The sequence below is a fragment of the Aricia agestis genome, chromosome 3, assembly GCF_905147365.1.
Source record: "Aricia agestis chromosome 3, ilAriAges1.1, whole genome shotgun sequence".
NCBI lineage: Eukaryota > Metazoa > Arthropoda > Insecta > Lepidoptera > Lycaenidae > Aricia > Aricia agestis.
In genome coordinates this window covers 11,943,639-11,968,527 of record NC_056408.1, presented here as the reverse complement: position 1 = coordinate 11,968,527, position 24,889 = coordinate 11,943,639, and the positions used below count along the sequence as shown (strand labels likewise).

At 37.6% G+C, this 24,889-nt stretch overlaps 1 protein-coding gene across 1 annotated transcript in view; it reads left to right on the top strand.

The window, feature by feature from the left end:
• The window catches only part of LOC121725317 (protein artichoke), a 96,042-nt gene extending 71,390 nt beyond the window's left edge, over positions 1-24,652 (top strand). Inside the window, exons 3-8 of the mRNA XM_042112208.1 lie at positions 10,692-10,949; positions 17,799-18,062; positions 19,196-19,295; positions 19,777-20,066; positions 20,805-20,951; positions 21,468-24,652. Coding sequence (XP_041968142.1) covers positions 10,698-10,949; positions 17,799-18,062; positions 19,196-19,295; positions 19,777-20,066; positions 20,805-20,951; positions 21,468-24,389 — 3,975 coding nt within the window. The 5' untranslated portion in view covers positions 10,692-10,697 and the 3' untranslated portion in view covers positions 24,390-24,652. The remainder of the gene's footprint in view (positions 1-10,691; positions 10,950-17,798; positions 18,063-19,195; positions 19,296-19,776; positions 20,067-20,804; positions 20,952-21,467) is intronic.
• Positions 24,653-24,889: the final 237 nt, after the last annotated feature.

Sequence of the window (24,889 nt, the reverse complement as noted above, 5' to 3'; positions counted from 1 at the left end):
CACTTAAGACACGTCAGTTTTAAGACACACTACTTCTACAGCTAAAAAAACGCTATGATAATCATACACAAACAAGTATTTTGTACTAGATGACGCCCGCAACGCCGTTTATCGCGCGGGAACCGTACCTTTCCCCGGGATAAAAAGTATCATATTATGTCCTTTCCCGGGACTCAAACTATCTCCGTACTTACCGAATTTTAGCAAAATCAGTTCAGGGGTTTGGGCGTGAAGAGGTAACAGACAGACCAAACACACAGAGAGACACACTTTCACATTTATAATATTAGTATGGATTAGCTGTACGACAGTCTTAGATTGCAATAGTCTAACTGTCGTACAGCTCAACTGTGCGAGAACCCTTATACTTAAATATACGAGCATTCACTCAAACATGTTTGTTTGTTTGTTTGAACGCGCTAATCTCAGGAACTACTGGTCCGATTTGAAAAATTCTTTTACTGTTGAATAGCCCATTGATTGAGGAAGGCTATAGGCTACATTTTATAACACGAAGACTAATAGGAGCGAAGAAATAGAGGACAATGTGGAAAAAACGTGGGAAATCTACTATGCTAACGCGGACGAAGTCGCGGGCAACAGCTAGTTCATAATAGAATCAGCTTTGTGCTGGAGTTGGGAGCCTGTTGACATGAAGATTGTGTATTTTCTAGGGCATCGTTAATCTGTCTTATGTCTCGCGCCGGACCAGCGCGGGTTGCAGAACTTCCAAGTTTGCTCACAACTTTGCTGGCTGCGAAGTTGGCAATGCATATTTCATCAAATTAATTCATAGCAGTTTATTATACTGGTTTAAATTGTACCAGCTAGCATAACATTATACTTACTTTAAAGTCTTTCGTATGCTGCTTAAACTTTTTGACGGCTTGCTTCATTAAAGCTATTGTTAATCACAACAAAATATGCTATAGTTGGTAACTTAATAAGTTGCTGACGGGCTAAAAATTTTGATTCTCAAAATGAGGTTTACGATATAGAATAATACGATATAGAAATAGATATATATATAAATATATATATACGTGGGAGAGCCATGCTTCGGCACGAATGGGGCGGCTCGACCGGATTAATACCACGTTCTCACAGAAAACCGGCGTGAAACAGCGCTTGCGCTGTGTTTCGCCGAGTGAGTGAGTTTACCGGAGGCTCAATCCCCTAACCCCTACCCTATTCCCTTCACTACCCTCAACTATTCCCTTCCCTACCCTCCCCTATTACCCTATTCCCTCTTAAAAGGTCGGCACTTGCAGCTCTTCTGATGCTGCGAGTGTCCATGGGCGACGGAAATTGCTTTCCATCAGGTGACCCGTTTGCTCGTTTGCCCCCTTATTTCATAAAAAAAAATATATATAAAAAGAGTTTTATCGTATAACGAGCAAAGCTCGGTCAAACAGCTAGTGATAATAATATTATCATTACTTTCCAGCCTAAAATAAATTCCCCCGAATATAAGTCTCAAAAATGTAATTTTGAGGCCGAACGAATTCAAGGCCCTAGATTATCGTGAAAAAGAAAATATACAAAATAAAATTAAATTACACGCAAAATACGAAAGTTATTTTCCATGCAAATTACGAGTAATTGAAAGACTTAATACCCAATCCTTTTTTGTTTTGCCTTGTTTGTTGTTAAAAGGTTTCTAAAGGAGAAATGAAATTTGAGACATACCTGAGAGTGGGGCGAGTATCAAAACAAATTAGGTTTTCCGTTTCCAGCAATAAAAACAAAAGGTTTCTCGAGGAGGCGTATTATGCTGGGGGATTATTTACGTCGACATGATCATGAGATTTCCATCAAATAAGTGACATCGACAGGGGCCCGATTTTTTTTTCTATTATTAAATAAGGGGGCAAACGAGCAAACGGGTAACCTGATGGTAAGCAACTACCGTTGCCCATGGACACTCACAACATCAGAAGAGCTGCAGGTGCGTTGCCGGCCTTTTAAGAGGGAATACGCTCTTTTCTTGAAGGTTTGCAGGTCGTATCGGTCCGGAAATACTGCTGGTGATAGTTCATTCTGATTCTGGTACCATGATTGTCGCTTCGATCACGAATCACGATGTCTAACTCAAGCTGTCTTACCATACAATATACTGTTCAAGGTACCAGAATATCCTGGAACATTCAATATTGTATCTTTAAAAATGACTAAGGGTAGTTACTTACTATGAAAATTGATAAGTATTTTCAAAGTCCATACAGACATTTTCAAAGAAGTTCTAGTTGAGAAGATTGTTGAAGCATCCTTATCGGTTGGCTGTGCACTTGGTCGAGTATGTGGAAGCGACAAATTTAGCACGACATTGCAATCGTTATTTTATATGCGACTACCTTTTTTCAGCGGCCTCGTCCACTTCGAATACTATTTTAAGCAGGCGTAGCTGCTGATATAAAGGTGGCTTATACAGTTTGTATAGTAGTAAGAATTATCTTACCATTTAAAAATATAATATCTAACCAGATGACGCCCGCAACTCCTTTGCGCCAAAATTGGTTTGTGGTGCGGGAACCGTACATATTTTCTTGATAAAAAGTATCCTATGTCCTTTCCCGGGATTCCAAGTATATACCAAATTTCATCAAGTTTGACTTGATTCTGAAGAGGTAGCAGACAGACAAACAGACACGTTTTCGTATATTAGTTAATGGATATAAATTAATCAAGTATTTACATAGAATTTTGTTTCATCAACATTTTTGCAAATCCAGCTTTGAACAGCAGAATAAAGCACAATGAAATTCAGACGTAATAGCGCTCGTCAGGTGAAATACAATTGAACAATAATTAAATACTCAAGTAAATTAATTCCACTGAAATAAATTCCATACAATTCAGCGATTAAACTACGTAAATGATTCTTATTGATTTGAAAATAAATAAAGAGATATATAAGTCTATTCTCTGGATCACTCCTATAAATTATTATTATAAACTAGCTGTTGCCCGCAACTTCGTCCGCGTGAATGTATGTTATTAAAATCGAGATTTAGAAAATTGAACACCCATCTACGACTATTTTATTTGCATATCGTATGCGACATTAGATTTACACTGTAGGTTGTCTAGCATTATAGTTCTTTCATCTTGGTAGAAAAAACTCTCCCAGAGAACATGATGAGAGGTTTATTCAAACATACTGCCTTCTGTCGTACATATTCTACCATTTCTTACTATGTGCTCGACCGATGCTAGTAACTTTAGATCCGTAAAGATTGACTTTAAAATTTCCATGGCCGGTAACGAATTGAGATACGCAATGGTCAATATCCATCCAGGATTTGGATAATCGTTTACGAATATTAGGAAAAGTTTTAAAGATCAACCTTTGCTAGAATTGGTAATCACTTTGGTTGTCGTTGTTAATTTCGAGGAGTTTCTTCAATTCCATTACTTACCAAGTCACCGTTTTTAGGGTTCCGTACCCAAAGGGTAAAAACGGGACCCTACTACTAAGACTTCGTTGTCTGTCCGTCTGTATGTCTCCAGGCTGTATCTCAAATTTGAAAAACAGTAAAGTAAACATTAACTCCTTGTTTTTTGAAAGTTAGTTAAAAAAAGTATCTAAGATGTTGACCAGGGATGTAAGGTATGATCGTGCCAAATTTCATTGAAATCGGTACAGCGGATTCAGAGATTAGCCTGTACAAACAGACAAACAGACAGAGAAACAAAAATTTCAAAAACAGTTAAAATGTGTTCTATTACTCTTCTAACATGCCCCTGACTCGTTTTTTCAAGTTTATTTTCAATGTACAAAAATTTTACCTCTACGATTTTATTATAATTTATGTATTATGTATAGATTATTGAAACGTCTACATGAGGCCTAGCACCGGTTCGGGAACTAAAAACTCTACATAAAATGTAACTTTGCAAATATTGTTGCTTTATAAACCCTATATTATGTATGGATACGTAAAACTATTTTATATGGCTTACACAAAAAAGAAGAAAACTACGCGGATATTTTAGGCGGTTCGCAATTTCAACGGCTATCAGAACTAAATCCGTTGGGAATTCGCGCGGATAAATGATTATGCATTGTTCACAAGTAAACTACAATTCTACATTGTATTGTCCATTCCATTATTGAATTGCCATTTCAAATCAATTAGTTATTAGTCAATGGTATTCGCGGTCATTAATTATTGTGGAAGTGATTTTTAACACTTTGATTTAAAAAAAATATAGTAGTAAATAAGCTTCGTATATTAGTTTATGTTGTCTTATAGTATTGGACGCATTTCGTAATTTTAATGTTAAAAATTAAAATTATTTGTTCTGGGATTTGTATAATTTTAAGTTACAATTGAAAATTTTATTTTAAAAAGATTATTTTTTTTCTTACTTTTTTGGTAAAAAGTGGGACCCCGTGCGAGTTTCTTACGCCGGTTCTTCTCGCCGGGATAGTCCCAGAACCGGTGGTAGGCACCATTAGCTTCAACGTTCTGAAAGTATTTGTTACAAATCTATTCGGAAATAAAACAATTTTTATTTTATTATTTTATTTATTATTTATTTAATTTCTTCCAAAGTCAATTTTATCCAGTCAATGTTTGCAGTTAGTCCGATTGGGCTTTGATCGTAAAGCGTGGAAATTACGCTTGACGGCGCGTTGAGGGAAGATCGAATTTATTTTAATTAAGTGCACACATGCAAGTCCTAAGCTTGCCGTATACGGTCGTGAGCGAGGCCATATTATTCCGATCAGCTGCACACTGTATTCTGTCGTTTTGACAGTATAACATTCTGTATGCACGCACAATAGCTTTGTCCACACTGTGCCTTTTTCTGTTCGTCAAGGGCATGCGCTATAGCGCAGTCAACAGCGAACGTGAGACATGCCCGCAACGCATGCCCTCTGACCGTATCCAAAACTTCAAAAATGACAATACTGGCGTTGCGTTTCTTGACGCATGCAATTATTGAATGCGCCAATATGGAAGTTGATGACGAAAATTGAAGATGAAAGTGCACAGTGTGGACATAGCTAATGAAATATGGACGCACGTACGACGCAATATGACAAGTGGCAACAAAGAATGTGCCGACGCAGCGCGTTATATCTATTTTCCATCGTTCCGACAAAACACCGCCAATCAACGCACGAATATGGCATATTATATTTTATTAATTACTTACATATTAATTAATATGGCTTATAGCAATGCGACGTCGAACAGTGCAAAGTGTCTTGACATAATATGGGATGGAGGGAAATTAATGCATTTATTTTAGTACAACAAAAGCTCTATAGCTCTAGAGTGAGGGTGGTGATTGGTGATGAAATGTGGAGTACGTATTTAGACTAAGAAATCTTTTCTCAATATTTTGGTACACTATACAGTTAATTAACAATCTGATATCAGTATATTATATTAAAATATTTCTTAGATAAAAAAAACAGTCAGTGTGCAAAAAGACATGCCATAATCAAACATAATATTATAGTATCTTATATCTTTATACGAGCAATTCTTGTATATTTATATATAATTGGAATCTCGGAATCGGCTCCAACGATTTTCATGAGATTTAGTATATAGGGTTTCGGGGGCGATAAATCGATCTAGCTAGGAATCATTTTTAGAAAATGTCATTTTATTCGTGTTTTATCGAATACCGAGCAAAGCTCGGTCAAATAGCTAGTGTTTTTAAGAAACGTGTTGTAAGGAAAGATTGCAGGTAAGAACTCTGCGCTGCAGCGCGAGTATTATGGAGCTACTGTTTTATGAAAACAAAAAAGTTTTTCTTTGAAATATTTCGTAAAGAGCACTGCTGATAAAACTAGACAACGCCTTCCAAATCTCCTGGGGCCCGGCCAAATTGCGGCTTTCGCTTACTTCAAAATATATTTTTCATAAACTACTATGATTTAACTCGGCGCGCTCATATTAAAACTTTATTCAGAAACGAGGGTCCACTTTTATTACTAGTTGTTGTAAAATTCATAGTTTTAGAACATAATTTTTCTTTGTATGGATAGGAGTACATTTCATTAATACATTTTCTGTAGCTCTTTAGACCCCTTTTACGCCCTACATAATATTACGTAACTAACAGAATATTTATTACAACTTACACGTTAAACAAACTATTGACAAAGTTGATCTATTGATAGAGACAAAATAGTTTTATGAGTGGACGATAACAGAATAAACACTCAACGTAACAATATCACCAAACTAAAAGTTTAGCAATAATCGGTGAAACTTTGGCAAATCTTTGATCTAGATATTGGAGAATAAATAAAAAGGGCACTCGTAGTTCCAGTCGTCAAATAGTGGCAGTAAGATGGAAGCCTGATGGGAGTTGGGGCGAGTTAGAAACAAATTTAGCTAGTTCTGAATGCGAACGCAAAACTTTTCACATAAATTTAGCTTCGTTAACAATTTATCGGAACGAATCGACTAAATAAAATGAATACCAATAACGAACGCTGTGGATCCCAACTTCAGTTATTGCGGGCCGTCGGTGTCGCACTAAATATTACAATATTTATTTTCGCCATATCTTTTTTTGGCTTCGTGTACAGGTTACGAGGTATTCAAACAACTTTTTTGGTATGGGAGTTGTTCGCAATTTTCTCGTTAGCAAATTCAATTATTGCAAAAATAGACCCACAGAAATACCTACAGTCAGTTATATTTTGAAAATAATCTTTTTCATGTGTTCATAAAAAACTTTATCTATTGGCGCATGCAATTGAGCCGGTATAAACTTTACACTATAAGACCTTACGACGTCGGACACGCTAAAGTGTCATGTACATCACAAGTCACGACCATTTTACTTAGGGACCACAGGTGCAGTGGCCAGTTTAAATCAACTATGACAGCGCTGGCCGCCCGCCAAGTTTTCATTATTACCCTGAAACGGAAGACCTAGCGGTCAAGTCTAATTTATCATTATGAAGTGTCTTAGAATACACTGTGTAACGTAAAACAATTTGATTATCATTACCATTTATGAAATGTAATTGGAATAATTTAAAGTACACTCGTATTCTACAATTTTAATGTTGCAGCAGGCAGCAGCTTCGTTCCTTGTACAGTCGTTTTCCAATTAATTACTTTCATGTACATACAATTCACAAACACGAAAAAATGCTCGGGTCAAAAATGCGGGTCCGTTTGCGAGTATAAAATGCGTTTTATCCACTCTCCTGTAAATTGGTAATATTGCACTAATTGTATACTTTGGACCCATGAACATTTTTGAACTTTGGAGTTTTCACCAATCACCAATCGCACCGTCTGATGTAGACAGGTTTAATACCAAAACTGCATAATACGAACTATTTAGATGATGTACTACTGTACGGTTGAAGTCGTTAGTAGAATAGGGGTACTGGTCTTTTAGCATCATTAGAATGCCCGTACGTCGATTATAATTCCTCGCGTGACTACACCCAGAAGTTCATAAATATATTTGCATATAAATGCGTGCACCTCTTTAAATGCAATATGCAGTTATTACTTTATCTATTAACATTATTAAATAGAGTTTCTGAGTTCGATTTCTAACGTTTTTACTTTTTACACAAATGTCATTCACCTCCTTAAAATTGGAGGCGTGTTCCAGGTTCAAAATTTTAGGGGTTAAAGACGGAATCATCTGTTCTATATAACCTATTAGCGACCCGCCCCGGCGTCACACGGGTATAAAATATATAGCCACTGAAAAAATGATTAAAATCGATAGCTATGATCCTTCACGTGGTGTACTTCTTATCTGTGCCAAATAACATAAAAATTGCTCCCGTAGTTCGCGAGATAAGCCCTTTCAAATAATTTCCCTCGTTTTTTCCACATTCTCCTATTAGTCTTAGCGTGATAAAATATAGCCTATAGCCTTCCTCAATAAATTGGCTATCTAACACTGAAAGAATCATCAAAATCCGTTGCGTAGCTTTAAAGATTAAAGGGAACAAAGGGACATGAGGGAAAAAAGCGACTTTGTTTTATAATATGTATAGATGTAATTCTGTATAGATACGACGTTCGGATAGTGAATTCTCAATAGAGAATTCACACATCTGTATCCTAGTATTGTTAGATAATATTTTTTATAACTGATCATAAGTATCACGTGAGTAATGTAACCGTTATGGTTATTTTACGAGTTTACGAGCAGCAAGTAATTTATAGATTATACAGCACGTAGCCACGTATGACGTATACTCGCACAAGTTTATGCATAAATTATAACAGACCTAGGAGTATCCGTATTCCCTTTATTGCTATGTAAATTTGATTGTGGTGTATATTGATGTGTCCAAACTCCAAAGGCTTCAGACGTCCGACGCCAAAATGTAAGTCGGAGCCATCTAACAGCGTCTGATGTTTACTATTCAAACGAGATTTGTAGATCAAATTACACCAGCCAGTGCCAGCCAATGTTGGATTAAAACAGAGTTATAAACCTGTAATTTGAAAAGTGTTTGTATTTATAGTAAAACCATATTTTCGGTAGTAGGTAAATTAAAGCGCACGTAAGGACAGCGGTAAAGCTCCGTCGCTGTAACTCGTAAATATTGTATCGGAGCTGTTAAAGGTTTTCTCGTTACTTCATTGTCATATTTTGAATTTCTTTTGTCGTCTTAAACATTTCGAATTCAACATGGCTTCTTAATATTGTGTTTTCTTTTGTTTGATTTATCAAAGAACAGCGAGCAAATATGAAGAAGCGAAATTTGTTGATATAATTCCCGACGAACTCACAACTCACGAGCTAATTTAAATTTAAGATCGTTTGATGAAAACGACAAACAAATTACCGCCTTTACAGGTACATTAAGGTGATACAGGTTATTAAGGAGAGCAATTATTATTATTAATGTGATTATGGTCGAGTTACCCCGTCGTAAAAGTTTTAATGGCTTACTAAATGACAATGTTGTAATGAGCAGCTTTAAAAGTAATCTTCCTAACAAATTTTACAGGAAAATAAACTTATATAAAGCGAATTCATAAATTAATTACCAACTTTTACGTGATGATTAATTCGCTTCCTCATCATATCAGCCTATAGTCGTCCACTGCTGGACATAGTCCAGCATTCGCTTTCTATTACTCTCAAAATGCTGAATTCTGTCGGTAGCGGTCATTGACCCTCTGTCAAAAAACTTGTCATATTTCATTGATTTTTATAAAAAAGGCGATTGAGATTTTGAGAATAAAGTGTCAGATATTTCTAGTCTAAGTGCCAACCCTCACGTACCACAACCACACAACATCGCAACGACAAAATGTCGTCGAGCTGTGGTTACGTGTGAATGGTGCCTCTGCAGCGTTTTGTGGTTGCGTTATGGTACCGACAAAATGACGTTGCGATGTGGTTGCGACGTGGATGCGATGTGGTTTCGACGTGGTTGCGTCATGTGCAAGTCGAACCATTGTAGTTCGACTCCGGCTTTTATAGCGGAAACACGTCTTGCCCAAAGTCGTGGATTTCGAAGAGGGCACTTTATTGTTGCTATCCTTGCTATATGTATTATTGATAAGAAGAAGACGACGGCGATGTCAGCGTAATCGTCGAAATAGAATTTATTGGGTACATCCTTTATTGGAAAACAAAAGTCAAAGCCAATTTCGTACTGATTATCTCATACTGCGAAGGTTCAAGATAAAGTTTTTCAAAAAATTTAGAATGAGCACAAACACATTTGACTACTTGTTAAAGGAACTGAATAGTGATTTACAAAAAAAAGACACGGTCATGAGAAAAAGCATACCCAACCCAAACCCTTCGTGCGCGAGTCCGACTCGCACTTGGCCGATTATTGGTATTTCTTGTTATAGCGGCATCAAATATACAAAATCTGTGAAAGTTTCAGAAGTCTAGTTATAGCGGTTCTTGAGATACAGCCTGGAGACAGACTGACAGACGGACAGACAGACGGACAGACATCGAAGTCTTAGTAATAGGGTCCCGTTTTTACCCCTTGGGTACGGAACCCTAAAAAAACTTAATAATAATAATATTATTATTATATTTACAAAAAAAAACATTAAATAAAAAATATACGGCAACGAAAAATGCGAGTACCTAACGAAACGCATTCGTGAGTAACGTTTCGTACGCGTACCCGATGGCGTACCCGTTACTCAGTACCAACTACCAACTTTTGCTTTGGAAGAGCGCGGGCGGCATGTCGTTGCATCGACGCAACGTTGTGGTTGCGATGTGGTTGCGACGTGGTTGCGATGTGGTCGGTATTTGACAAGTGGTCGACAACGACTGCAAAATGTGGTACGTGTGAATGGTCCAGTTCATTTACAATACGAAATATACGCCTGACCACGTCGTGTGTTTGTCGTGTGGTTGCGGTTGTCGTGTGGTTGTGGTACGTGTGGGTTGGCCCTAAGGGCGATATCGCATTTTGCAAACTCTATGTGAACTGAGTATGAAGTACTTATGTCACTTCGAGCTTATAAATTATTGGAGATTATCTTTCTAAGAGTTGCCAAGAGGTTTTCTGATGAATCTATAATAGTCTATGTATTTAAAAGAGTTTAACTTTTTTCTTTAGTTAACAAAATACAGTGCGAGACTTTTCACATAGCTCCTAGACTAAAAAGGTCAAAGATCGCTGGCGCCACCTAAAATTATTTTGACATAATAAAGTTTACTTTACCAGTTACAAACCCAACATTTGTTTTCAGGTCACGATGCGGCGGTTTCTTCTTCTGTTTCTGCCGTTCGTGGTGAGCCAGCAGTCGTGGGTGCCGTGTTCAGAGCTTAACGATGACCTGCGCTACCCCTGCCGCTGCAAGGTCCAGGTGGACAGAGCTCTGCAGCTGAGGATACTCATGAACTGTGACCGGGTGGTGTTCGCTGGCGACTTCCCCCCGCTGCCTTATGGAGCACCCATAGTGGCATTCAGCCAGCGCTACGCCGGCCACCAATCGCTGCCCACGCAGGTATTTTTTTTGTTTTAAAAAAAGTTACAGCTAGATTACATGCAGATACATTATGTGGATAAAAGTAACACGATTGCCAATATTTTTTTAAACATAATTATTATTGTAGTAAGTACATAGTAGAAAACAAAAACCTAAAATTTTACGTTTTTAATTTTATTTTATGGAAACAGTTACTATAAAAATATTTTAATGTAGGAACATCACTGCAAATTATGTAGAAATAGAAATTAAACGAAAATATTCTAATTATTTATTGCTAATTCATGTCAAAAGTTAAATTTTTAATTATACAGAAATCCTTCTGCGCGATCACAAGTGGTTTGAGGCATCGACGCATTGTAGCCTTCATTGTCTTTCTCCGTTAAAAATTATTGGAATGTAGTTCAATCAATGAGGGTTGTCGATATATTATCATTTGTACCAGCTGCAGCCGGCCTAAGATGCGCAAACGAGAAGATTTTGTCGTGTGTAGTTATATCGACCATAATATTATATAACTACACAGAAGAGTGAGATATCTCGTTGTACGCGCATGCTAGACGCACAAAGTCGGTATGGTCTTTCGTGTCAAATGTCGTATCATACAGACATGTGACATGCGGAAGCTATTTTAGGACTTAATCCCCGCGTTCCATTTAGCGTGAAAAACGATCAAAACGCTTAAAATGCCTCCTATTTTGAGCATTTTTGACATGACAATTGATACGATAGATCCTACGACTACATAGCGCCAATCGTCCCTCATTAGGTATATGTCTCTTTCTTCTCCATTATCATCCTGCTATTGATGTGGTTGCTGCTAAAAGCTAAAATCTTTGCTAGTAACTAATCTGAGAGACAGACTAACCTATTTTACCTCTCAACTTCCCGCGAAACGTTCTAAAAGGCGATATTTCGGGCCATCGGGTATTCTCCGCGCGTCTGTAAATATAAGCTTAGCCGGTTAATTGCGGCCATTGTTGCTCCGATTTCTAGTGATGTCACGCGATTCACGATCTGATAAATGCATCTTGTCCGACAACTCATGCATGCCACTCATACTAGGACTAACGTACACTTACCCTCACTAATGAAGAATACACACTGTTTATACAACGTGTAACAAAACTAATTAATAATACTTGAGAGTGTGTATGTGCCTTTCGTATAGAGTTCACTGTGAGCGTTACAGCGCTGAAAAAACATTTTTTTGCTTAACTTAAGAGGGATACACCAGGGGCTAGAAAAATGAAAAAAAAGTACTTACGTGTAATATCTATAGCTGTCTCCCTTACCTCAAGCCTATACCGTAGAACGCGATAGAGACAACTGCAGAAAATCAACGATTCGTTGTCCCCTGATTCCTTCTCCAAAACTTAACCGATTTAAGTACTTTTTTATTAAAGATTAAAGAAAGGCTTGAGCTGTGTTCCTATGTTTTATTTTTTTTGTATAATCTAGCCAAATCTGTTTTCTGGATGTTTGAACACAGCGGAAAATTTGGCCATTTTTTTGGGGTTTTTGAACGTTCATATCTTATTTCATAATATAATTATGAAAAAAAAGAAAACATAGGGACATTGTATTAGTGGCCGTAGATATTCAGGAAAAAAAAATTATAACTCTACTAGCATTATCTAGGGAGGAAACAGGGGACAACGTTTGTATGGAAAAAAAGGCGGTGTGGACTCCTCTTACAGAAAACTTTGCGAAACTTAAAAAAAAGTTACTCTTTCAGCGCAGCTTCTTTGGCAGTGAACTATATACAGGGGACTCATGCACACCGTAGTACACACCCTAAAGTATTATCACTTAGCTTGGTTACACTTTGTATAGACATTATAGTTATTGTTTTCATCAACCCACAAGGACGAAATTATATGTATTTTATTAATATTTTATTAATAACCAGGGGCGCTTACTTAAAAATATATTATAATTTTTTTATATAAGTTGTGCTCTGTGTGCGGTTGGCCTTAAAACTTTCGCAATCCATTCATAACTTCATCGCACTTACTACATTAATTCAGAACACATCATACATCGCAATATCGTACACTCGTCCCAAATAAATATTATGTAGATTTCCTTCGCCCTTTAGCCATGACCTTTTCTTTATCGCTTCTTTATAGAATCGCCGATCAAAATGAATGGAATCGACATAAGCGTTCGTTAATATGAAGTTGACGTACGACTCGTCTAATGTCAATTTCATACATTTTCTATAAAGAAGAGGTCTTGGCTACAGATTCAGGTCCGCTGTCTTTGTCCGTCAGGTGACTATTTCAATACGAAAATTCCAATTCACAAAAAAACATGCAAACCTCTGTGTAAATATTTTTATTAGAAAGTAATTATTGTTGGGCTGAAATTATGTGAGTTAATATTTAAAATTATTGTTGTTAATTGCTAGGATTCGTCCAAGTAAATAATTACTGTTATCTATTCAAGTTCAAAATTAAATACTGAGTAGCTGTAAGGTTTAGAATTATTTTAATCATTTAGATTTCTAATTTCTATTACGTAAAATCTTTTACATATTTTATAAACAAGCTATCATAATATTAAACTGGTTACTCAAGCGTTAGAGAAGATAGTTTCAAAAATGATATTACTCGGCTATGAAGAAAACTCGTCAGAGAAATCTGCATAATGAAACGCTAGGGGCAAAACGCGGTACGTTTTTGTAGATGCTGTGTAAAATTCACATTTCTTATCTTTTATCAAGAATACTTGTAACGCGCTTGCCATCAGGCGATCCGTATGCTCTTTATCTTAGAGAGAGAGAGAGAGAGAGAGAGAGAGCCACTAGGTAAGAGCCAGACCACACGGCGCGTTGCGTCAGCATTGCGTCGACGCAGCGCTGCCGTTGCGTTGTTTTACATACAATTAATAACCAAGGTGTTCACAATGCGCGCTGCGTCGTTGCAACGCACACATAACGGACAGCAGCCCCCGAGATGAAGCCGAAGGGGGTATTGACGTTAAGACTGCTTCGTAATAAGTAATAACAAGACATCGGATTATATGCACGATCAAAGCGCTGAAATATGCATGCAAATATGCACGAAAAAAATGGCCGAAATGTGCACAAAATGTGCACAATCAAAGGTCACTTAATATAAAATTTTTTTTGAAGAGTTTTCCGGCGGTGCCGTTAATAAAAGTGCCAATTTTTATAATTTCATCAAATGCAGGGTTTTTCATTTCTTATACAGCACCAATAACTATAATAATTTTCTTTATTAAATTGTTACTACTTTATTGAAATTTTTTACAAATGTTGCCAACTATAAAGAAAAATGTTGTTTCTAGAAAGATATTGTGCCTATTGGGAGTATTGCATTTTTAGGGTCCCGTAGTTTAAATATGGATGGAGCCACATATTTGAAGTGTTTTGATCTATCGTACCTCTGTTTTGTGGCCTCGGTGTGTGTCATGATAGCTAGTTTGGAGACTACGAGGGCACAAAACTACCAAAGTATGCACTATCAACGAAAAATTGCAAAAATATGCACTATCGCCTAAAAAGTGCCATTATATGCATTTGCTTATGCAATTATGCAAATGCATATAATCCGATGTCTAGTAATAACTAATAACGCTGCGATGGCGCAACGCGCCGTGTGGACTGGCTCTAACGATTCCAGTAATGTTTATACGAAAACATATTATACAGGTTGCAATTAAACCTACCTGCCAAATTTTTTCTGGGGCTTAGGTATCATTAGGTGAGTCCATTAAACCAAAAACAATAGGGTGTTAATTTTTTTACAATAACATATTTTATCCCAAAAAAATCGATGCACAATAGTCACTTCATAAGTTAATAATAATTACGATATTGCGACCGAGCTAGTACATCGCGCCGCACAGATATCCAGTCGAGACCGGTTATGCGTAGGGGTAAAGCGGGGGTGACGCGAGGGGTGGGAGGCGGGAGGCCCGCCGCCCGCCGGTCGCCGGTGACCGTTTAGTACCACGCGCGTAGTTGTGTAGCTAACACGTAATTATTTTGTTTGTCACGCCCCCCCCACCCCCCCCCCCCCCCCCCCGGCCCCCGGGCCGCGCATGTGTCCATATTTTGTGGTGTTTGGTAGGATAACTTACGGAGGCTATTTCTTAAAAGATTAGTACTGAGTGATTATAAAAGAAGAAATACGTGTATTTTTATTTTTAACTAGATGTCCCGCGCGGCTTCGCCCGCGTAAATTAGAAATTTTACAGAATCCGTAGGTACATTTTCCCATAAAAAATATTTCCCCCGTTTTTCCCATATTTTCCTGAGTTTCTTCTGTCGTATTAGTCTTAGAGTAATAATATAATATAACCTTCTCGATAAATGATGAGTCTTACTCGATAAATGATCTATCTAACACTGAGATAAGTTTTTAAATTCGGACCTGTAGTTTCTGAGATTGACGCGTTCAAGCAAACATACTCTTCAGGTTTATAATATTAGGTAGATATAGATTTTTTTTAATTATCGCTTGACAAACTCGAGTCTCGATCTAAAAGACTATAATATGGTAGTGATGATGATGATGAAGAATGTAATTTGCATAGTAGCATATGCTTTCTGTTCTTAAAACAACGCCGAAACTCCCAAACTTGTATCTATAAAGAATCAGGAATTCTCTCAGCACCTTCCGAACCACAGTATACCAGGTATATCTCGGTGCAAAATCTTACTTGTTGGTAGCATATGCTTAGAATACTTCTCACGAAACCGAAGTCACCATATGTTTCCCTATAAGTTTTGAGGAGTTCCCTCGATTACTTATGGATCCTTCATCAGATCATCACTTTTCTGAATATAATACCAAATTGGGATATAATATAATACCCTATATACCAAAAGAAAAATTTTGAAAATCGGTTAACCAACGGCGGAGTAATCGTTGAATATAAGAAAACGAACATAACACCTCCCCCATTTTGAAAGTCGGTTAAAATTGTAGCCTATGTGTTATTTATTTAATATTTTAATCAGCACATAAATTGAATAACAAATTTTTTTTCAAATTAATCGTAGCACCATCTGTCAGGACAAACTAAAATTGAAATAGAATAATATTGAATGCGATGATAGCGCCGTCCGCCGGATCTAATGTAAAACATTCCAAAATCAACAACTCCTTATAAATAAGAAATTAATTGAAAAAACATTTTCCAGTAGACCAAACTGTAAATCTAAACCATTCTCGAATCTCCACGAACACACACAAAAAATTTCATCAAAATTGGCCAAGATAAGATAAATCCGTTCAGCCGTTCTCGAGTTTTAGCGAGACTAACGAACAGCAATTGATTTTTATATATATAGATTTATCTTTCGATTTCTATATAGTCTTATTAAAAAAATAATCGGACAGAGTAACAACTTAAGTTAGCTAAAATAAAAAAATAATCGGACAGAGTAATAACTGAAGTTAGCTAAAATTGTGTTTATTTATGTACTATGTATTTTGAGACTATGCAATTTTGTCGCGTTCGCGATTCACTTTCACTTTTGTTGAGTTTCAGAACGCGATATTAGGTCCTCCAACGCGCACGCGAATTTGAACTTTATGCAGCGGTAATAAATTACAAATTGACTCTCCATTTTATTTAGAAAACGTTTGTATGGGAAATAGAAAAATGCTGTTTTGAGGATTTTCCCGGCAATTATTCGAATTTTTCTCACCTTTTAAACCTTCCCTAGACCTCCACGAATAATTCAAGACCAAGATAAGATAAATCCGTTCAGCCGTTCTCGAGTTTTAGCGAGACTAACGAACAGCAATTGATTTTTATATATATAGACAAGGATCATTATATCCAAATATGGCAGGAAGGTTAAATTGCACCCTATATTTGTGTGCATATTTTTTAACGTAGCGCTTATGAATGAGGTGTCAATAGATTCGTTTTGAGACTTTTTACAACGAATACAATCTTTTATAAATAAAAAAATGAATTTCAAATTTATTACTCTCGCTCTCGAGAGGCGGTCCTGAATAATTCCTGGAAGTCCAGAGAAGATCTATATAAAATTATAAACCTTTCTCCTCATAATATTATTATGAATAGGAAAGTCACACAAAGTTCGCCTTCTCATCTAGTATTGTATAATAATATCATGATTATATTATAATATAATCAAGAGAAATTTAAACAACTCTTTAAGAGGATACAACAGGGGCTAGAGAAATGAAAAAAAAGTACGTGTAATATCTATAGCTGTCTCCCTTACCTCAAGCCTATACCGCAGAACGCGATAGAGACAACTGCAGAAAATCCAGAAAATCAACGATTCGTTGTCCCCTTATTCCTTCTCCAAAACTTAACCGATTTAAGTACTTTTTTCATTAAAGATTAAAAAAAGGCTTGAGCTGTGTTCCTATGTTTTGCTTTTTTTGTATAATCTAGCCAAATCTGTTTTCTGGACGTTTGAACACAGTGGAAAATCTGGCCATTTTTTTGGGTTTTTGAACGTTCATATCTTATTTAATAATTAAATTATGAGAAGAAAGAAAACATAGGGACATTGTATTAGTGGCCGTAGATATTCAGGAAAAAAATTATAACTCTACTAGCATTATCCAGGGAGGAAACAGGGGACAACGTTTGTATGGAAAAAAGGGCGGTGTGGAATCCTCTTAATAGCATTGCATAGCACTCATAAAAGTGCTAAGTAGCTGAAGGACTTTGGTATTATTTTTGGACTTTGGTGGCTAGAAAATTGAAGCAATAAAAAAGTTTATTATATTATATACAGAAGTTTTATTCGGCAGTCTGTTAAGAATAATTTTATAATTAATGTACTTTCTTAAATTATTTTTTTCAGCTTTTGATTTGTGGTTGTTAATTTTTGGTTATTTCCAGATATTTTCCTCGTATGGGTTGCCGATGAAAGAGCTGGACTTCTCCCACAACAGTCTCCGGAGGCTGCCTGACCGTCTGCTGGCCGGAGTGAGGGGGAACTTGACCAAGTTGGTGCTGGCTGACAATCTGCTCGGAGACAACCTGAACCCGATATTCTCGACGACGGAATTCCATAACCTGCCGGCTTTGGAAGAACTGGATTTGAGCGGGAACAACATAAGGGGGATCGAGGAAGGCTTACTGATAGGCTGCGATGTACTCAAGGTGAGCTATTACTATAATTATAATACTGTACTATTTTTGCCTGCTCAAATTGAGGGTATCTCGTCGATTATGTATCTCCTTATAAGTATATAAAAATCCTTGCTTGGTAGATGCCTCCGTCATTAAGGGAACACGTGTGCGAAATTAAAAGTTTTTAGCTCTTGAGAGTTTGGCGTGTGTCTTGATCTATAAACTAATACCCAAATAAATAATACATAATATATTAGTTTATAGGTCAACACACTGGCCAACCTCTTTCTTATGTTATAATAAATGTATAACAAAATACTTATACGTGGGAGAGCCATGCTTCGGCACGAATGGACCGGCTCGACCGGAGAAATACCACGTTCTCACAGAAAACCGGCGTGAAACAGCGCTTGCGCTGTGTTTCGCCGAGTGAGTGAGTCTACCGGAGGCCCAATTCCCTTTCCTATCCTCCCCTTTCCCCTTCCCTTCCCATCCCTACCCTCCCCTATTATCCTATTCCCTCTTAAAAGGCCGGCAACGCACCTGCAGCTCTTCTGATGCTGCGAGTGTCCATGGGCGACGGAAGTTGCTTTCCATCAGGTGACCCGTTTGCTCGTTTGCCCCCTTATTTCATAAAAAATATATATATCATAATGTAGGACCCTAGGATTTAAAGTAAGTACGAGTATGTTAGGTTTTAAGGCATGTTTCCAACATTAAGATAGTAGTGGTAGTTAAGATAGTAGTGTTCCACGTAGGTACTCAGAATATTATTTCCTACAACTGACATTCCATGTATTGCCTATTTGACGACCTCTGTGGCTCAGTGGGCTGTTGGTAGCTCAAGCCGGGGGTCGCGGGTTCGAATCCCGCCGACGGAACAAAAAGTTTTTCAAAAGTTCCTGGGTCTTGGATGTGTATCATATAATAAAAATCTTAAATATATGTATAGTATAAAAGTATTTTAAATATATTTCCGTTGTCTGGTACCTGTAACACAAGTCCTTCACGTACTTAGCATGGGGCCGGACTTAGATATTATTATTATTATTGCGTTTATCGTTTTATCCGAGAAAACGAAGAATTGTATTCGGATTTTTTGTAATTTAATTTCAGCATGATATTCCCGTAGTAAAGATATTTTATGTAAATTTTATTTTCAGATATTGCGCTTGGATCGTAACAATATGAATTTCGTTCCGTCTTCCTCACTCAATGGGCCCCAATCATTAAAAGTTATTTCTCTGAGGGAAAACAGAATAGGTAAGTCGGTTTTTTCACAATTATAATGTAGGCGAGGGCTCGTCGTACCTACTTCGCAAAGTGCTCAAACTCGACGCTCAAAGTAAAATAAATCTTTTTTGTTGTGGAAGGAAAAGAACTTTCCGTAAATAGGACGTACTTCAAACTATTTTTATTTATACGAGGCTGGCCGGGCACCCTTTTTATATTAATGTTTTGAAAGGAATATTGAATGCTATCAGGAGCCCTCCGGCAGGTCCGCCCACGGTTAGTCCAATTCAGTTTCGGAAAATAGGTGTTTCTATTTTCGTAAAACACCTATTCATGCGTACCAAATCTATCCTAAACGGTAAAAGAAAACACAACGCTCAAACATATTAGAAAACTAAAAAGGTACAGATATAAAAATAAAATCTTGTTTTACATCTTTACAACCTGAAAATCGAATATCATCACGGAAAATTTCACGATAAACTTCGCATCTCACCGTTTCATGTTTCAGGTTTAATCAGGCAAGCGACGTTCGTCTCTCAGAAGACATTAGAGGAGATCGATTTACACGGAAACATGATATCCGCTATCGAGGGCGGGGCCTTCGTCAGCCTCGGTGACCTTCAGAGCCTCGACCTGGGCAGGAACAGGCTCTCCAAGTTCAACAGTGACGTGTTCCAGGGGATCGAAAACTTGGAGAAATTGGACCTCTCGCAAAACTTTATAACGGACTTCCCGACGGTCGCACTTAAATCTTTCTCGTCTCTCAAACATTTGAATTTATCGAGCAATATGATCACGGTAAGTCAAATTATACTTAAACAGGGTGTTATGAAACTAACTCAGAGACATTTATGAATTTATGAAGAGTTTGACAGATAATGTTATGAGGCTTATGTCAAAATTACATTTAAGTAATTGATGTTCCACTCTGAGTGCGGCAGTTAGGAGGCGTCCACAAATTATGTGAGGTGTTTAGGGGAGAGGGGGGGGGGGGGGGGGCGGGTGAAATCTCATCTAATCTCACGTAATTTTTTTCTAATCAAAATAACACTATTTTGGTCCATTTCATCCAGATTTTACGCATGCTTAAGATTTAATCGTAAGCGTAATCGTTATTCACAAATGTGACTGTCAAACCAAACATTTACGTAAGAAACCCACATTTTGAAAAATCTCACGTTAGATTTGTGGGGGGGAGGGGGGGTTGAATAAAATCCCACCAGAGGGGGGGGGGTAAAAAAATAGTAAAAAAAACACCTCACGTAATGGGTACCCTATATTAAGTTCCTATGGGAAAGTATCAGCGCTGAATGAGTAACTTTTTTAAAAAAATCACCAAAAACATTGCTTTTTCAGTGCTATTATTTATCTTACAATGTATTATATTGTAAATTGCTAACATTACATAAAATTTTTTTTCTCTCTAATGTTAGTTTGGCGAAACAGCTTAGATCACATAACTTTCTACGAAGTTTTTGAACATAATATTATGGTTAGTCTTCATGTATTAAATAATAATATGTAATCGCGTTACAGAACATCGACCACAGCCACCTGAACTCCCTGACGGCGATGGAAGTGTTGGATCTGAGCAGAAATAATTTAGTGAAGCTCTCCCCCGGGACCTTCGTGGGTCTAACCGAGTTGAGATACTTGGACGTCGGAGTCAATTCCCTCCGCACGGTACGTTATATTGTGTTGTTACATAATGTGTTAGTTATATGGACTTATATAATATTGGATATTTCCTGCGACTTTGTAAGCGCAAAGTGAAATCCCTTATTTTAGTTATATAGACTTATATCTAGATATTATTATAAAACTCAAAGGTGACTGTCTGACATGGTGATCTATCAACGCACAGCCCAAACCACTGGACCGATCGGGCTGGGCATGCAGGTAGATATTATGACGTAGGCATCCGCTAAGAAAGGATTTTGATCAATTCCACCTCCAAGGGGTTAAAATACGCGAAGCCGCGGGCAATAGCTCGTTATATATATGAGATGTTTCCCGTGTCTTCGTAATATTAAAACCTCAAAAGAGTCGTAACTTTTCCCGAAATAAAAGTAGATTAATTATTTCTATATCGATTCTTAATTTTATTTAAGACACCATAAGTAATATTATCATGTACACAACCTCGTAACCTTGTAAGTAAAACAATAATTATATTAAATCGTACACTGATCATTTCAGGTGGAGGACGATGCATTCGACGGATTAACGAGCTTGCAGACGCTGTTGTTGCGGGACAACAATATACTGCTGATCCCCGCCACCGCCTTATCGCGCCTGCCGAGCCTCACCTCCATTCATTTAGGTTTCAATAGAGTCACGGCGCTATCGAGTGACATACTTCATGCCGTATCCGACAGAATCAATTCTTTAGTGCTCTCCCGAAACGTTATCAGAGAATTGCCGCCCGCCGCCTTCGAACACTTTAAGAACTTACGCCACTTAGACTTATCGGGAAATCTATTGAACTCGATTTCGGCGGAAGTGTTCAGCGGTTTGGAAACGACTTTAGAGTTTTTGTCTTTGAACCAAAATAGAGTCCTCGGTTTCACCGGACAACAATTGAAGTTTGTGAATCTTTGGTTCCTCGACGTATCCGGAAATCAAATCTCGGAAATTCCCGTCGACGCCTTCCAGATGGTGCCCAGTTTGACGCATTTGAATCTTAGCCATAACTTGCACATAAATGTCCTGCCGCAAAATGTCTTCAGTCAGAACGACGCCTTACAAGTGGTGGATATTAGTGATGTCGGATTGAAAGCCCTGCCCGTAAATTTATTCTCGAAGAATCATAATCTTCAGCAAATATATTTGTCTAACAATTATCTCCAGGAGATCACCGAGGGAACGTTTAAAAATTTAAAGAACTTAACTCATTTGGATCTATCTTATAACAACATTGTAACAATAAGAACCCCGGCCTTCGTAAACGTAATGTCGATTCAATATTTATCATTAAAAGGTAATCAGCTTAACGCTTTTAAGGGCGAATTCTTTAACACCGGAACGAGCTTAGAGGTGATAGACGTTTCAGACAATCAACTGAGTTATTTGTTTCCCTCCTCGTTTAAGATACATCCAAGGCTGCGCGAAATTATTCTCACTAATAACAAGTTTAACTTTTTCCCGTCTGAGCTCATAAGTACTCTACAATACCTTGAATTAGTGGATTTGTCTGGGAACGCTTTGAAGAACGTTGATGAATTAGATTTCGCTCGCTTGCCTAAACTAAGAACAGTGTTATTGGCGCGTAACGAAATAGACTCGATAAGTGAAATGGCGTTCCACAACTCCTCCCAAATTCAGCACTTAGATTTTTCGTATAATAAAATAGACCGCTTGGGAGATAGATTATTTGAAGGTCTGATAAGACTGGAAGTTCTTAATCTCGCTGGCAACCTTCTGACCGAGCTACCCGATAACATATTTGACAGGTCCAGGCTGAACATGTTAGAGTCCATAATTTTGAGTCACAATTTATTCGAACAAGCTCCCTTGAAAGCACTGCAGAAGCAATATTTCTTTGTTTCTTCTGTCGATTTGTCAAACAATGAAATAGTAGATATACCAGCTGAGGACAGCGTAATGGTCAATATCAAAAAGCTAGATTTGTCTTATAATCCATTGTCTGAAAAAACTATAAACAATGTGCTTACAGAACCAAAAACTGTTAGAGATTTAAATCTTGCCGGAACAGGCATAAAACAAGTTGGCCAGCTCGAAACTCCATTCTTATACAGACTTAATTTATCCCATAATAATATAACTAAACTCTCCGAAAAAACATTTACACGGACAACTTTACTAGAATCATTAGATTTGTCATATAACCAAATCAATGAAATCGCCAATTCGTTAGCTATATCGTGGCCAAAACTTAAAAATCTTCAGAAATTAAATATATCCTTCAATCCAATTGTAGTGGTCATTGATGGCAATTTCGAAGGTTTATCATCACTTCGAGTATTGGATATAAGTAATTTGGAAAGATGCACAAAAATAGAAAAGAACTCATTTAGAGTGTTGACAAATCTGGTGGAACTTAGAGCTTATGGTTACCCAAGACTTGGCTACTTCGACATTCAAGGTGCTCTAGAATACTTGGTGGCGCTTGAAAAACTAGATGTTGAGATAAAGGATACGAATATAGGCAGTGATCAATTGCATTCTATTTTACATCCACGACTTGAGGAATTAGGCCTCAGGGGTAGCAGACTAAAAACAGTGTCATCTGGTGTCCTGGCTGGATTAAAAGCACCAGAAATTACGCTACGTCTACGAAACACCTCAATAACAAATCTGCCTCCTGCGATTCTATTCCCCTTACCGAGGTCATCTCAGATAACGATCGACATCGGCGGAAGTCAGCTAACTACATTACAACCTCAACTTTTAGTGGCTCTAGATGATCGTCGTGCTGACTTGTCCATGTTCGGCCTAGACACCAATCCTATTCGGTGCGATTGTAACGCTAGAGCTCTGCGGCGTTGGATACCGAACGTCGGCATCGAAAACGTCCGGTGTCATTCCCCAGATCATTTATCGGGCTTTCTACTCATTGAAATTGGGGACGACGAGCTATCTTGTGACCAAAGAAAAAAGACTACGATTTCGTCATCCTCGAGTAGTGCCGCTACGACCTCTTCACCGAGGATAGTTCAACGTACTTCAGCGGAACCTGACATCATCTGGTCGGTCGCTCCTTCGCACGAGAGGCCGAAAAATTCCGGGGAACCGAAGGGTGCCCCCGTTCTCGGCGTAGCCACTACGACTAACGACGACAACCTCATCATCGGTATCGTAGGTGGAGTAGTCGCGTTCATTGCAATCCTCATTGTTGCTATTTGCATCGTTCGATTAAGAATGACGACGACATCTTACAGAGGTGGTCCATTAGCGAACAGTCCCGGTGCGGGTGCCGGTCCCATGTGGAACGGACCTTGGCCGGGGTACGCAGCCACGTTACCCCCGCCATCCCTGTCCACCGCCACCTTGCCGCATAAACTGCAGTCCGGGCCCGGATCTGTGAGATACTTGGCCCAACCTCCCCCCGCCCCGTACTTCATAAGTATGCCATCGCACGACGATAAGATTTATCGATAGGACTACGTTTAAATTTGGATAGTGTAATGTAGGTAGTTTAAATAAAGTGTAAATATATTGCCGCGTAGTAATTATTTCTGAATTATGAAGCTTGTAATTTGTGCTTAATTAATTGTTTGGCAAGTGTAGCATATTGCTCGTTACATCAATGATTAATAATATTCTGCTCTTATTGTAAGAAACATTTGGCTAGGTTCCAATTATCTAGTCACCAGTGACAATTTAAAACATACTATAGATAATCTCATAGACTTTTATGGGGCCTAACAATAACAACGATTAATTAATGTTTTAATTTATAAGTTGATAGAATAGTAATTATTTTAATATTTATTATTTATAAGAAATAAAAAACAGGTGTGTATTTTCTAATAAAAAAAATATGGAGAATATCATGATTTTATTTTTTATACTTATATTATAATTTTTTTAAGTTTGTTTTTCCCAAAATTACCTTTTCAGCAACAATTTTTGTTTATTCAAACTACAAACCTGCTAAT